Source organism: Olea europaea, chromosome 1 (genome assembly GCF_002742605.1).
Source record: "Olea europaea var. sylvestris chromosome 1, O_europaea_v1, whole genome shotgun sequence".
In the NCBI taxonomy this organism is placed as follows: Eukaryota; Viridiplantae; Streptophyta; class Magnoliopsida; order Lamiales; family Oleaceae; genus Olea; species Olea europaea.
Genome location: NC_036237.1, coordinates 6,616,214 through 6,630,451, shown reverse-complemented (window position 1 = coordinate 6,630,451; position 14,238 = coordinate 6,616,214). Strand labels below are relative to the sequence as shown.

Here is a 14,238-nt window from a genome sequence, read left to right as displayed (position 1 = left end):
TCCATTTTCCTCCAAAATTTGAATACCATAAAATTATGTATTATGAATGTTGTACAATTTCATTAGAATGTCTAGATTTCATCTAATCTTTATTTATAGAGATAGAAGAGTTTCAATCCTTATGCAATAATAATTCCACATTCAAATAAATTAAAATTCAAGTAGGTGTTTTAATTAAAATCCAAATCCAATTAATTACATGTGTAGTACTAGAAATTAAATCACAATTATAATTAAGTTTACAACTTTCATAGTAATTACAACTAAGTACAAAACTTTATTGTAATTAAAATTAAAGCCAAAACTATTATAATTATCGTAATTAAGTTCAAATACTTCATGAAGCTACCACAGGGAGATGATCAGACATATATTATACAAGTTCCAATAATTATATCATGTCTAGTAGCCCTAGATCACCCAATCTAATAACCAGTCTTTGTTTTTTCCACTAAAGGCAAAAGACAGAACTCTCGAAATATATAAGATCACAGTCTATAATACTTTCATCTGACCTGCCATATGTGTATTTTATCCCTGTTTGAGATTCGATAATTAGGTCTGAGCATAAATAACCGTTTTGCCCCTTTAATTATTCTTATTAACTTAAGTTCCATTTTCTTCAACGGTCCTGTGAACTAATCACAGATGTCGAATTTTAGCCGTCACTAAATACTGAGCTCAGATTTTAACCGTTCAATAAAAAATACTTAAATAGTCACTCTACTCATTTTTCAGGATGACGATCCCCGACATTAATTCATGTTCTCTACTCCGCTCATTCTCCAGTTCTCAACTCATTGAGATATTTGACCAATCAAATTGATCTCGTCCATTAATAAATCAAAGAATCATGAAAAGATATACATAATCATGTCAAGGGATTTAGATGAAATACCCAGCTCTCTAATGAAATTTAATTCTCCGCACGATCATGCTATAAAACTAAATTCGACATGCGGTCTATTCAATACACTCCAAGTGTACTAGTGTCACCTTTAACAATTTCTGTTATAAGAACAAATCACAAATCTGAATAGTGAATCAACCAACACCACAATCTTCATGTACAAGGTGCCAACCTTTGTACATTGGTTGTAAACAAATTATTTATGATCAAAATATAAGTTGTGTCACATTGTACTTCTCAACGCAAGTATCCAACTTATATTATTACAAGTGATCATAGGCACTTTAATATACATGTTCAATAATAAATAATGCAATAAATAAATAAAACTACAATTTATTTATTATAAATGATTATTTTATCATACCAAAATATACTAAATTGGCACAAAACCCAACAAATATCCCACTCGTCCTAGATTATATGTGTCATATCTTGCAACCTTGTGTATTGCAGATATCCCTCGAAAACTTAATCAGTAGGATTTTAGTAAACGAGTCTATAAAATTATTTTAGTAGCAATCTTACTTACAACCCAACAAATGTTTGGTTGGGTACGTTTAACACTGCTGAGGCCGCCATTAAGGCATACGATGAGGCCGCCTTGAGGTAACTTGATGCCATCCCAGGCTTCTCAATCCACCCAGTTGCCCGTTTCTACTCCATCACCACCAATCACCGCCAGGATTTGAGGTAACTCAACAAAAAAAATTATAAATTTGTTGCGAACCCAGTTTCTGCAATTCCCCCAGTATCAGATGGCTTAGATCATGTATTTGATTTCTTTGTTTTTTCTCATTTTATTTTGTGGTGACATTTTGGTTGTACACTGGTTCTTCACTGTTGATGAATTATGTCAAACAAAGATTTGAGCTATCCATGACTAGTTAACCCCTTCACCATCTCTTTGTTGCACTTTACACACCATTAACAAATTAGGCATCATAGAACCATAAATGGAAGAATCTGTACTTGGAAGTAGAATTACCTTGGTAAAAATCAGATCAAACGATTTTATTGACAAAACAATTACAATCAAAGATTGAATATAAATACGATCAACAAATCATCTCACTTTATTATGAGTTTCACTTTCTAAATTTGCTAGTCTAGATGTTTCAACTAGAACAAGTAGGGAAATAACTATTTTAACGCAAATTATTTGAATTGCATGCTTCCTTCTTTAAATGAAAGGGTATTTATAGATTTCCTTCCAAACAATGGGGGTAATCTAATCATTTTGGAAAGAATGAAAAATGGTGACTCCCTAATGACTGCCTCATAACTAATTTTGTCATAGAATCACGCTTTATTCACTTTGCTCACATGCTCTCATTGACAGCTTGTAGCTAGCCTGGATATGAAAGATGATTCGCAACTTCTAGGTGAGCCGAAACTCCCTTCTCTTCACCGGTAACAAACATAGTTCGCGGGTTGGCTCTTCGAAGGCTAACATTACTCATTCACCATCCTTGCATTTCTTGCCATTGTTTATTGCATAGTTGTTGTTAATGAATTTTCTGATCATATATTTGGAACTATCTTCAAAGAGATGGTAATGTGGTGCCTTCAAGAGAAATAGTGAATAATGGACTTAAACCAACGGTTGGCTAATACGAATTTAGGTTGTGTTATTATATACATTCTCAAGGAAAACTATTCAGTACTTACAACAGTTATTTTGTGTAATGTTTTATTCCAACAGAGCGAGAGACTGGAACAAACAAATATTGCAAAACCTACAGATGCCTGTCGCCGGGACCAAGCAAAAACGGCAAAATCAAATAAGTATGGGCCTTCACGTGAAGAAACAAGACAGAAAAGAAGATTCAGAGGAATCAGACAAACGCCATTGGGCAGATTGTCAGCAGATATAAGGGATCCACAAAGAACCACCTTCAGTACTTGGTTAGGAACATTTAACACAGTCGAGGCTGCTGCCAGAGCATACGACGTGGCCGCCTTGAGGTTCAGAGGCGACGAAGCAATACTCAATTTCTCTGATCGCAATGTCATAACTCGACACTGCCCCATCACCGCCAACAGCCAACTGCTGCCATCTCTCCACCTGACAATGTCATATAATCGACACCGTCCCCATCACTGCCAACCGCTGCCACATCTCCACAGTTGACTCCACCAGCATTCTCACAACCCACCCAGTCAGCCATTTCTTCTGCCCCATCAACACCATCTGCCGCCACACCTCTGCAGTTGACTGAACAAGCATTCTCACAATCCATCCAGTTGGCCATTTCTGCCAACCCACCAAGAATACCCACCGCTGCACTTTTACCATTGATTGCTCATCTCCACCAGCACTTTCGCAAACACATGGTGAACAGATCAGTTGGTATATTCACTTACGAGGGCAGTAGATATGTTGGATGAAATGTTCTACGCCTCATCCAGCTTAGCTACGCTGGATTCACCCTCCGAATATTCTTCGTTGCCTTTTTCTTGTTAAATAACTAATTTTCGGCATGAAAAAAAAAATAAAATTCAAATTAATTGAAGCAGCTTCAAATGATGAATATGACATCTTTCATATATTTTTTAAGTGCATAAAGATCTAGATTTTAAGATAAGGGGAATTTGAAAACAATGAGAGCTAAACAGGGCTCAATTGGTGGATGGTTGAAATTTCGGTCTTAATTGAGAAAAAAAATAGCGCTACGCAGTTGTAATATATATTGTCGCATGACACGACGATTTCATAAAAGATTCTATAAAGGAGATTCGGATATATTTCTTTCTTTATGGGAAAAAAAGTAATATAGGAAAATTGCAGCACTAGTCCCAAACTTATACACATTGTCACGACTTGATTCCCAACCTATCTATTTTGATGCGTGGTTACTCCTTTCCGTTCATTAATTCGTTAAAATGTCTGGAGAGAAAAATAAAATTAGTAAAGACTAATCAAATTCAAAACTACCATCGATATATTACACATCAAACTAGACCAGATTTCCTTTTATAAGCCCATGTTTGTTATCCATTCTTTTCTCATTAAAATAAAAAATATGACATTTATTCATCACATCAAGTTACCATATTTGAATTCTATCTCATGTAGAAGCCCATAACAACTATATTTTTCATTTTCATTCTTATAAAAATGGGAAACAAACGGGACCTAAGTATTATAACCAAGAATCAATATTCTCAATTTTAATTTTCACAAACAGAATTGAATTATGCAAATTGGACTTAACCAAAAAAGAAGGCTGCAAATTTGTCGGATCAAATTTTGAAGCTTCATCCCAATTCCGGATTCACAAGGAAATCAAACAATTGATTTTGAGCAACTCAACCACTATTTTCTGCACCAGCATGGACCAACTGCAGCCAACATGCTCCATCCTCTTCGAATTCGTGCTTGAGAATGGAAATATTTCTAGTACTTTCTAAAACTCAATATCATATACTTCTATTTAATTGACATGTATAATATATGAGTAATGCTATGTAGCCTCATTGAAATTGCAATCCCAGTTTTAATAACATTAAATGATAGATTAAATGAAAAATGAAAATTGCAACCCCAATAGGGCTAAATAGCATTACTCAGGTCCTATTTGAACCACATTATTTGAAAAAAATGCATTATTCAACAATGATTTGGCATCATTTTAACCACACATTTTCAATAAAATAATATTACACGCAAATCCAAAATTTTTCCTCATTTTTAACTACACATTCCCCATCAATACACCATTCAAAAATGCATTTTCATTTCAATAATGTGGCTCAAACAAGGGCTCAATATATAAATGAAACCTACTACACCAATACGAACAAATAATACGCATTAAGCACAGGATGTGCTTGATGAATTCACTATGCAAAAGAGGTATAAGAAAATATAAGTTGGGGCAAAAGGGATAGCGGCATAGTTACCAGACATGATTTGGAAGTTAAATTATACGTCATTAATTTTGACCCATGGGTTACTCGTTCAATCTACAGGTCCCTTGTTGAACCGTTAAATTATAACTAACAAATAATGTGTGTTATATGTATAAAACTCATTATGGATAGTTAGTTAAAATGTGAGTAACATAATAATTGAAAAATAAAAAGTATTTAGACATCATTTTATTTGGACCGAACTCTTTAAACTACAAGATGACAATGCAAAATTATTTGAGTTGTTGCTCACATTCCAATTAAGGCACATGTAAAAGCAAGTTTATAATATGTACAAGAAATAGAATATCTAAAAGCATGAATATAACCACTTCAATTTGCAATTGGACACGATTAACAATGGTGCATAACTTCACAAAGATCAATAGCCAGGAACTTGACATCTCTTAACTTTCAGAACACCCTTAGCAAATGACATTACCATCTAGAACGAATTCATTTTTCCTTTCTAATTAGCCTTTTCGAATACACGATAACATTCAAAGTGGTTGACATTATGCAACTCAGCAGGACAAAGTCATATCCTAACAATCAATATCTAATTTCATACATAAGGTTTATCAACAGCAACACATGCACTCACATTGAGGCAATCCTATGGAGAAAATGAAGTATGCACGGGAGAAATCTTTAGAGATGAAGGATCTACAAGAATATACCAATTCATTGTTATGCAAATATATTTTCCATCTTCCTCCTCCAGATAAATAGGAAATTCACAATAGATATGAATTCTATCACAAGAGGCCTCTAGATACTTGTAAATAATTGCTTTGAAGCTGAGAAACAAATAATATCTTCCTACAATGTAGTTACTATACTTTGACACCAGCTAATAGAACTTCATGGTTATGTAACCGAAAGTAATTTACCAATTTAACTACATTCATATACAGATTAAACCATCATTCCTCTCAGACTTCTTAAACTCCAACCAAATCCTACTAACCACTTGATTTATACCACATATTCTTCCTGCAATTACTCATTCAAAACCATCAACCACCACAACCAAATGATTTCACTCCTGAATTCCTTTAATTAATAAGAGCCCTAAGAATAGCACAACCTATTCACATAGAAAGAAATACTCGAGAACACAACATTAAATCTGGCACAATCACTTTACCTGCCATACAGCCACTAGAAAAAGACACCAGAGAGAAAATATTAGGAAAAAGAACAGGATACATATATAAAAAATAATTTATAATATTAACATACCCCAGGTAACCTCACAATTTAAGATGCACACACCTTCTGGCAATGATTTGTAGAAGCAAGCATTAACCTGCTTTCACAGACAGGAACTACAACAATGTGGAATCGTCAAACTTAAAAGGAATAGATCAATAAACTAAAAGTGGGAGCAAATTAGAAGCAGAAAACAATGCACATAGTGCACCACCTGAGTAATCGTTAGATAGGACCGCAAATAATGACAAACCAAATATTAAGAACTTCAAACATAAAATATAAATCAAATTTGAGAGGTCCAGATGCTCTAAAGTAAAATAACACTCATAAAAGACAGAAGGTAGTCCTACAAAAGGAATAACCAATAGCAATAAATCTCTGAACGAGTCCTGCAACACAAGGCTGGGTGAACTGAACTTTGTGGCAACTCTCTGCAAAGGTCATAACAGTACAGCAAGGTTAAAGATGTGAGTCCCAAACTTCCAACAAGTAAGTCAGGGCAAGAGATAACAAATCAGGATGACAAGTGCTCCAACAAACAGCCTGTCAAAATATTACAATGACGACAAAGAAACAAGTGTTATGATTCATGATATAATAATTAAGTAGTCTCGCACCAAACGTGAAAATATGCATAAACAAATATTATCAAGCAGAATTATGAGGTCAAAGACAGTGATTTCTATAAATGGCAGCGAAGGCGCTGACTGGCAACATAGATAGTTATACCCAATCAGAATATGCCTATCGACACAACTTAAACAACAATTTATACGAGGCAACACCAAAACATAATCTGTGTATTGCTGTAGGTGTACTAAATTATGTTCTTTTCTCCTCTTTAGATATATATTAAAGACAGTAAAAAAAATAATAAAATAATAAATAAAAAAAAGATAGAGAAAAAATGAAAAAGAAAAAGAAAACTCATCAAACTATGGATATGATAGAAAATAAAGACAGGCTACTTTCAAGTTCTGTGACTAATGGAAATACCCAGAGTCCAGAGTGAACTTAAGAGTCAAGCTACAGCCAGAGGCATACATACACATTTTCAATAAAGAAAATTTCTTCAAGAAACTATAGATTCTAGAACCTCTTGCCCATACATGCCCTGTGTCACTTGTTAGAGTCAAATCAACCATCTCGCAAACCAGGGAGCCTAATCTAGCAGAATCATAATGCCCTCAATTGGACATCACCTCGAAATAGAATAACTACATAAGCCTAACTATCAACAAATTTGGAGTTCTATAAATTAATCATTTTCAGTACTTCACGTATCTATACATCTAGTGAAAGATACAATAAATTAGATCTTTTTACCTCCCGATCATCTAACATGGTCTACTAGGATCACATCGTCCCTGTAACTGAGGAATTCTTTAGATCCACTCGAGAACGTAGCCAGGACCGATCCTGAGAATTTTGACACCCTAAGCAACTAATTATTACGAGGCCTTTAAAGATAATTATTATTATTATTATTATTATTTTTTTTTTTTTTTTTTTTTTTTTTTTTTTCTTGAACGAAACAACTTTTTGAGTTTTCATTTATTTTCCATGGGAAATCTCATTATCAAGAGACCAAGCATTGAATCAAATATGGAAGTTAATTTACAGCTTGTAACAAAGCATTTTCAGTTTGTGTACTTCTTCAATTTTAACTCACAAATGGAAGAAACATACATATATAACAGTGATGCTAACAAAAGGGTGCTGAATTTCTTATCTTCTCATTATAGAGAAAGAAAGTAAACAATTCTAACTGCTTAATAAACTCAAAACAATAAAATATAATATAAAAACAACACCACTATATTTTTTTTTCTTTACATCTATGCATAAATGAGAGATCCAAGTCAAAATCCTTTAAACTTTGAGTTTCTAGTAGAATACATTGCTCTAATCAACAATAGTAATTAAATTAAAATTTGGATCATTCAAAAAGAGAAATGCTAGGGTGGAAATTTTTTTAGAGGCCCCCAAAAGTGTTGAGGCCCAAGACCTTTGCCTTGTAGGCCTTATGCCAAGGCCGGCCCTGAATGTAGCAATCACCTAAGTCATCCCACCAATATTTGAACATCCTCATTGTACCACGTCGCCAGTTAACATTACAAACAGAAAAGGAAAAGTCATGAAGAATAAGTTGACAAAATTTGATTGACCAAGTCAGGTTACTCCATAGGCATAGTGAAACTTCAACCCCCTCTCATCAAAACTCTCACAAACAAAAAGGAGAAAAAAACAAAATGAAAATAGGTAAAAAGTGAACTGTTGCATCAAATTTTTGTTCTCTTCTCCCGCTAGAGAAGAAAACATATTGTACTCTTCGCATATTATTGGCCGATGAACAGTGTTAAACTCACATCACAACCAACCACCATGGTAAAAAGATGTGAGATTTATTTAGTTCAATTTTCTTGTCCTCCCAATTCCCTCAATGAAATCTCCAGCCATCTATTACCATATGAACAGCACAAGTCTTACATCAACAGATGTCAGATGGTATGTGATTACAATTTGATGGAGTTGAGACAATTCTTGCCCTAAAATAAACAATTATATCATGTTATATGCAAGACACATAAGGAAAAGAATCCAGCGTGTTTACCCTTCATCCTAAATGGCCATCCTAGAAGATTGTATCATCATTTCATTTCCGCCATGAACTTCTCATATTCTGCATCTGTGCTATAGCTGCTCTTCTCCGCAGATGATGAAGGTGGAGGTACAGGTGGATTTGAGGCCCAAGGAACATTATTCAAACTTTGGGAAGAGTCAACAGGTGGCTGAGGCACAGCAGGAGGAGGGTGAGGAGGAACTGAACTATAATAAGATGGGTAACTGTATGAAGGCATTGGATACATAGCTTGGGCATTCGGCGGCATGGATGTCACAGAATTTCCATAGACATAAGTTGGAGCAGATTGAGCAGGTGCACTACTCTGAGATTGCACTCCAGGTGGATAATTTTGCTGTGACTCCCCAGAAGATGTATAATTTTGTTGCGCATCAATAGAAGAAACAGTCTGTGATGGGGTACCAGAAGATGCTTGTGGCATAGGTGGAGGATATTGCACTCCATAAGGAGGAGGTGGAGGATACAGGGTTGAACCCGGAGGAGGTGGAGGATAAGATGCATAAGGAGGAGGTGGAGGTGGTCCCCATGGAACTGGAGCCCCGCCATAGCTCCCCATTGGCGCACTGCCAATTGGACCACCTACATTATACTGTTGAGATGGGTAGGCTCCAGCAGGCTGATTCGGAGAAGGATAAGTCGGCATTACTGGACCAGGAGGGCCCGGTGGCACAGTAGGCTGAGGAGGTTTACCGGCAACTCTCACTGCAATAGTTCTTCCATCTAGTTTGTGGCCATTCATACTCGCAGTGGCATTATTAGCCTGTTGGACATCAGCATATTTAACAAATCCATATCCTTTACTCAGACCAGATAGCCGGTCCTTTATAACCTTAGCCATCACAATTTCACCAAATGGAGAGAACAAGCTGATCAAACCATCATCATCCATGGTAGGTGGCAGATACCCAATATACAAATTTGTCTCATCATATTCCTTTGGCTTGATTATGCTAGACCCCAAACCAGCTTGTGTATTGTTACTACTACTCGCCCAAGGAGGATTGGTTCCTGAACTACCAGGGCCAAGGGCAAGTGTTGCAGAATTTTGCTTGGTTGCAGACTCAGGAACAGTGCCTCCCAATTCTGCCAAGAAACTCTGATACTCATCATCCATTTTCTTGCCCGTAGTATTCTTCACTGGGCAGTCAATTGTAGGATGCCCACCGTCACCACATATCTTACATAAAACATCACTCTTAAATGTTGAAGTTCGAGAAGGACATGCATACTGCCGATGCCCCGGCTCACCACACAACCTACAATACTCCTCATCCCTAATAGTTCCATTCAATGCCGCAAGCTCCTTAAGCTGTTGTCTTTTATGTTCATTAAGAACCTCATCAACCGGCTGCAAGAGCTTCTCAACCATACCTGCAGCAGCATCAAGAGCCTCCTGAGTATCAGCCTCCACCAAAACATGCAAATCCTCATTTTCTGAAGGATCAGGCTTCAAATTCCTATTCTGCTGCAGCCTACCTTCTTTCATCGAACCTTTACCCCGAATCACAATCTTTGCCCCCGTCTCTCTTTCCATCCTCTTCTGAGTGTTCCCTCTTGGTCCAATAATCAGTCCAATAAAATTATAACCTGGATACTCTTTCATCGGAATGTAAAGCTTCTTATGAAGCTTAGGCGGCCTGTAATCTGCAGGTGGCTTAAATGCTGGATTTTTCTTAATTATCTGAGATATAATCTCTTGCCTCTCCCTATTCAATTTTTCACGAGCACGATACTCCCTAGTATTAATCCTGATTCCCATGTTATCATAAATAGGTTCAGGAGAAGGCGACCTAGCACCCTCTGGACGGTCATCCAAAGGCAACCCAGATTGCAATTTCCTACTAATTTCAAGTAACCTACTATTCAGAGCTTGAATCTCGGGATCAAATTCAATACCTCCAGTAAAATCCTTCATGAAATCAGGCAACTGAATCACGGGCTTCGGCTCGTCATCGGCCCACCTGGACTTTCGCTTCCTCCCACCAGTTCCACTATTATTATCAAATCCTCCAGGTCCAGCCCCATCGTTGCTCGATTCGCTCGGTGGAGGATCCCACCGGGACCTCCGTCGCTTCCTGCTGGTCGTCTCCTCTTCGCCTCCGGAAAAATCCCTGTCGGTGCTATTGGTCAACCCATTTTCCGAAACCAAAATCTTCGGCATCTCGGGTTTTGGCGCACTTCCATTCGTAGCTCCATCTTCAGTATTCGGATTATGTGATGAATCTAGGGTTTTTTCCAATGGAGTTTCGGTATATGAATCCGATGGGTCCGATGGGTTTTCAGGATAAGAGTATGAATAATTCTGAATATTTGAATATTGTTGTGACTCGGAGGGAGGTTCAGATGGAGAATCCATGTAGTTCGATTGTATAGTGTCCATGAGAGTAGAGACAGAGAGGGAGGGAGGGCTGGATTTGAAGAATTGGGGAAATAGAAAGCTGTGGAATGGATCTAGGTTTTATGGATAGTTGAATCCTCGGGTCCATGTGTTAAGACTCGTATGCGCATTATTGTGATTGGATAAGGCCCAAGACCACGTTTGGCTTAGAATTAGATTATAATTTATAAGACTTCTTTTTGTTGTTTCGGAATTGAGATCCACCATCTCAAATGAGAAAATTACCCAAAATCCTACATTTCAAATGTAAAATTCAAAAACAGGGATGATGAAGTTTAAAATTCACAAATCGGGTGTTAATATAAATTTAATTAATTAGTTAATACATATTTATTACAACAAACCATTTATTTTACCCAATCTCAACCCCAACCCCAACCCCAAATTTCAATCCCTGACATCGCCAATTCATTTTTCTCTCCCTCCTATTTCTCCACTCTCTACCTTCTTTGTGTTAACCACACACCATACCCATCATCACTTGCCTACCATCCAAGCCAAGTCATCATCGTCGCCACCACGACATAAGTAGCACCCCGCGACAGTGCTGCGGAAACACTTCACAGGCTTCAAATGAACGAGCGAACAGTGCTCTAAAAACATGCAATAAGGTGTCACTACTACTGCCAATCCGATGAATTAAAAAATTTAATACCTAGAATTGAAAAATCTAAATAGACACAATAGTGAAGACATGAGAAAAATTTAGAATATACAAATGTCCAACTTTTTTATGTAGGCTGATTGGTATGAATACTACGCAAATGCAAAATGATTTGATGATAGATTGAAAATTAGGGACGCGATAATGAAATAAATAAATTTCAAAAAAAATATAAAAAGAAAATTCGTCATAGTCTCAAATTTATTTATAAATTAATTTCAAAAGGAATTTTTTACATAGATTAAAAATATCGGAGATTTTCAACTGGATTCAAATTTTAAAAATTATTCAAATTCAACAAAAAATAATTGGATCCAATTTTGAAAGCTCAATCCCAAACCGACCAACACAACTCAAACCAACTCAAGCTTAATTAGTTTGGGTTGGATTGGGTTTAAACTAATAGTTGGGTTGGATTGATTTGATTTTAGATCAAATCGACTATGTTGGGTTAAGTTTGAGTTTGATAAAAAATCAATCCAACCCAACCCTACTTCAACATATTACATTGTCTTACAAATAAGAGGATATCAAGTTATGTCTAAGTGACAATAAATAAGACGACTTATTTTCACTTGCTTATAAAAAGATGATATATTGAGATATCAAAAATGTCTTCAAGGTAGGAATTTCAAGACAATAAATTTCATCTCTTTCGAAAACAAATTATATAATATAAAAATTTCAAAAGTATATATTCTCTATCTTAGTTTTAATGGTGTTTATCACATTTAACAAATTAATTAGATCTTAATTCCATACTATTTTTTTGAAATTGAGAGCACTGGAATATTTATCGATATCTTTATCATCGAGTCTTTAATTTGCAACTTATGATCGTTTGTCCATTTATTGATAAATTTTGTTTTTAAAAAGACAATACTAAATTTTAATACATTTTACATCACGGAATTTTGTTTAGTTAATTAATAATGATTATACCATCAATTAAATAGAATAAAAAGAGGAAAATAATTAATAATTTAATAAATAAACCTTATTTTCGTAAACCCTTATTCCCACCATCGAGGCTCATTGTTGTCCCACCGTCTTTTTTTCCTCCTGGTTTAATTATATAATTGGAGCACCATAAATATACAAGACAATAGATTTTAAGAACTTGCTGAAATTTGTGCTGCAATTTCTAGTGAATGTTTAGAATATATTCATAAGATGTTATTTCATTAAATATTTCAACACTGTCCTTATTTATTTTTAGTTACCTCTTCAATCAATTTGCTAAGAAAATGTTCATGGCAAGAGTTGCACCCTTGAGTCGGGGGCTAATGCCTCGTTCTTTTTACGACAGTAGAAATGACAGGAACAATAAAAATGTTGATCACCACGACTTGACCATTTTCTTCTATGTTCAGTTCTACGAGACAAGTTCCTCCAACATAACTTTCACATACATTCACGCACGAGTTTGTAACGCAAAATCAAGATTTAGTGTACAAACATCTCTAGTAAAATAAGCCTTTGAACCTGCATTCATATAATTTAACTATTGTCAATATTATTCGATGATTCATGAATGTCAAATAATTTACTATCGAATTCTGCATCATCCTCTTTACCAAACCAATTTATACTTGTACTTCATGTAAATTGCAAATTCAAGTATTCGTTTGAGGTTTTCTTAGTCTCAATCTCAACTAGTTATATGCGTATAGAAATAAGATAATCGAAATAAAATGAATTAAGTTTGTACCGGTCGTAATGAGAGATATGAGGACAGTCACAAATGCACAAGAAGTCGAGAACTTAGCCATTTCGTGATTGTGGTTTTCCTAATCTCTTGTTCAAGATTTATGAAACTTTTCATCCTTTTATATTGATGGTTGATTAACCTAGATGCATGAAATTCTAACAAGAATTATGTGAGCAATAGGGTTTGTATAATCTAAAATAAGGATTACAAATTTGACTAAAAGGATTTTTATATTAAGCGAACTATCCTAAATTTCGTAAAATCCTAAAATAAATATCAGTGTATTTTGAAAATTTCTAATCAACATATCAGTGTATTTATAACGTGTCCTGGCATATGGATTACAGATTTATATAAAAGGAATTTTATGTTAAGCAAATTATCGAAATTTTTATAAATTCTAAAAAAGATTTTACTTTAATCTAAAAATATATTCCCTATTTAATTTAACTAGATAAGTTGATAGAAATTTTAAGTCAAAATTAACAATAAATTTTGAACTACATATTTTATTAATATTTATTTAGAATCCGATTCATAGTAAAACCAAACATGGCATAATCACACGTGACTCGTCAACCAAAAATTTATATAGAAATTGTTGTTATTACATTTAAATAAAATTTGTTAACTTGAAAATGCAAATTTATGCTCAATCATAATTACAAAAAGAATGNCGTGCCTTTCAATTCTCTTGAATTTATAACAAGGACCGGTGAGGTTTTTGGTTCGAGTAATGGGTTAATTTGTGTTAGAAAATGTAAAGCCGTATTTTATT

The 14,238-nt window shown here is 35.1% G+C and overlaps 1 protein-coding gene across 2 annotated transcripts; it reads right to left on the bottom strand.

The window, feature by feature from the left end:
* Window positions 1-5,679: 5,679 nt before the first annotated feature.
* On the bottom strand, window positions 5,680-11,156 carry LOC111390281 (splicing factor-like protein 1). 2 transcript variants are annotated; one of them, XR_002701905.1, is made up of 3 exons: window positions 8,658-11,156; window positions 6,071-6,586; window positions 5,680-5,989 (listed from the first exon to the last, which is right to left on the bottom strand). XR_002701905.1 is itself a non-coding variant. In XM_023015325.1 (2 exons), exon 1 carries the CDS (start codon window positions 11,065-11,067, stop codon window positions 8,695-8,697), a length of 2,373 nt encoding a protein of 790 aa, XP_022871093.1. In that variant the 5' UTR covers window positions 11,068-11,156; the 3' UTR covers window positions 5,680-6,586; window positions 8,658-8,694. The 2 variants fall into 2 exon arrangements, 1 of the variants encoding a protein (XP_022871093.1); XM_023015325.1 differs by having other exon boundaries at window positions 5,680-6,586.
* Window positions 11,157-14,238: the final 3,082 nt, after the last annotated feature.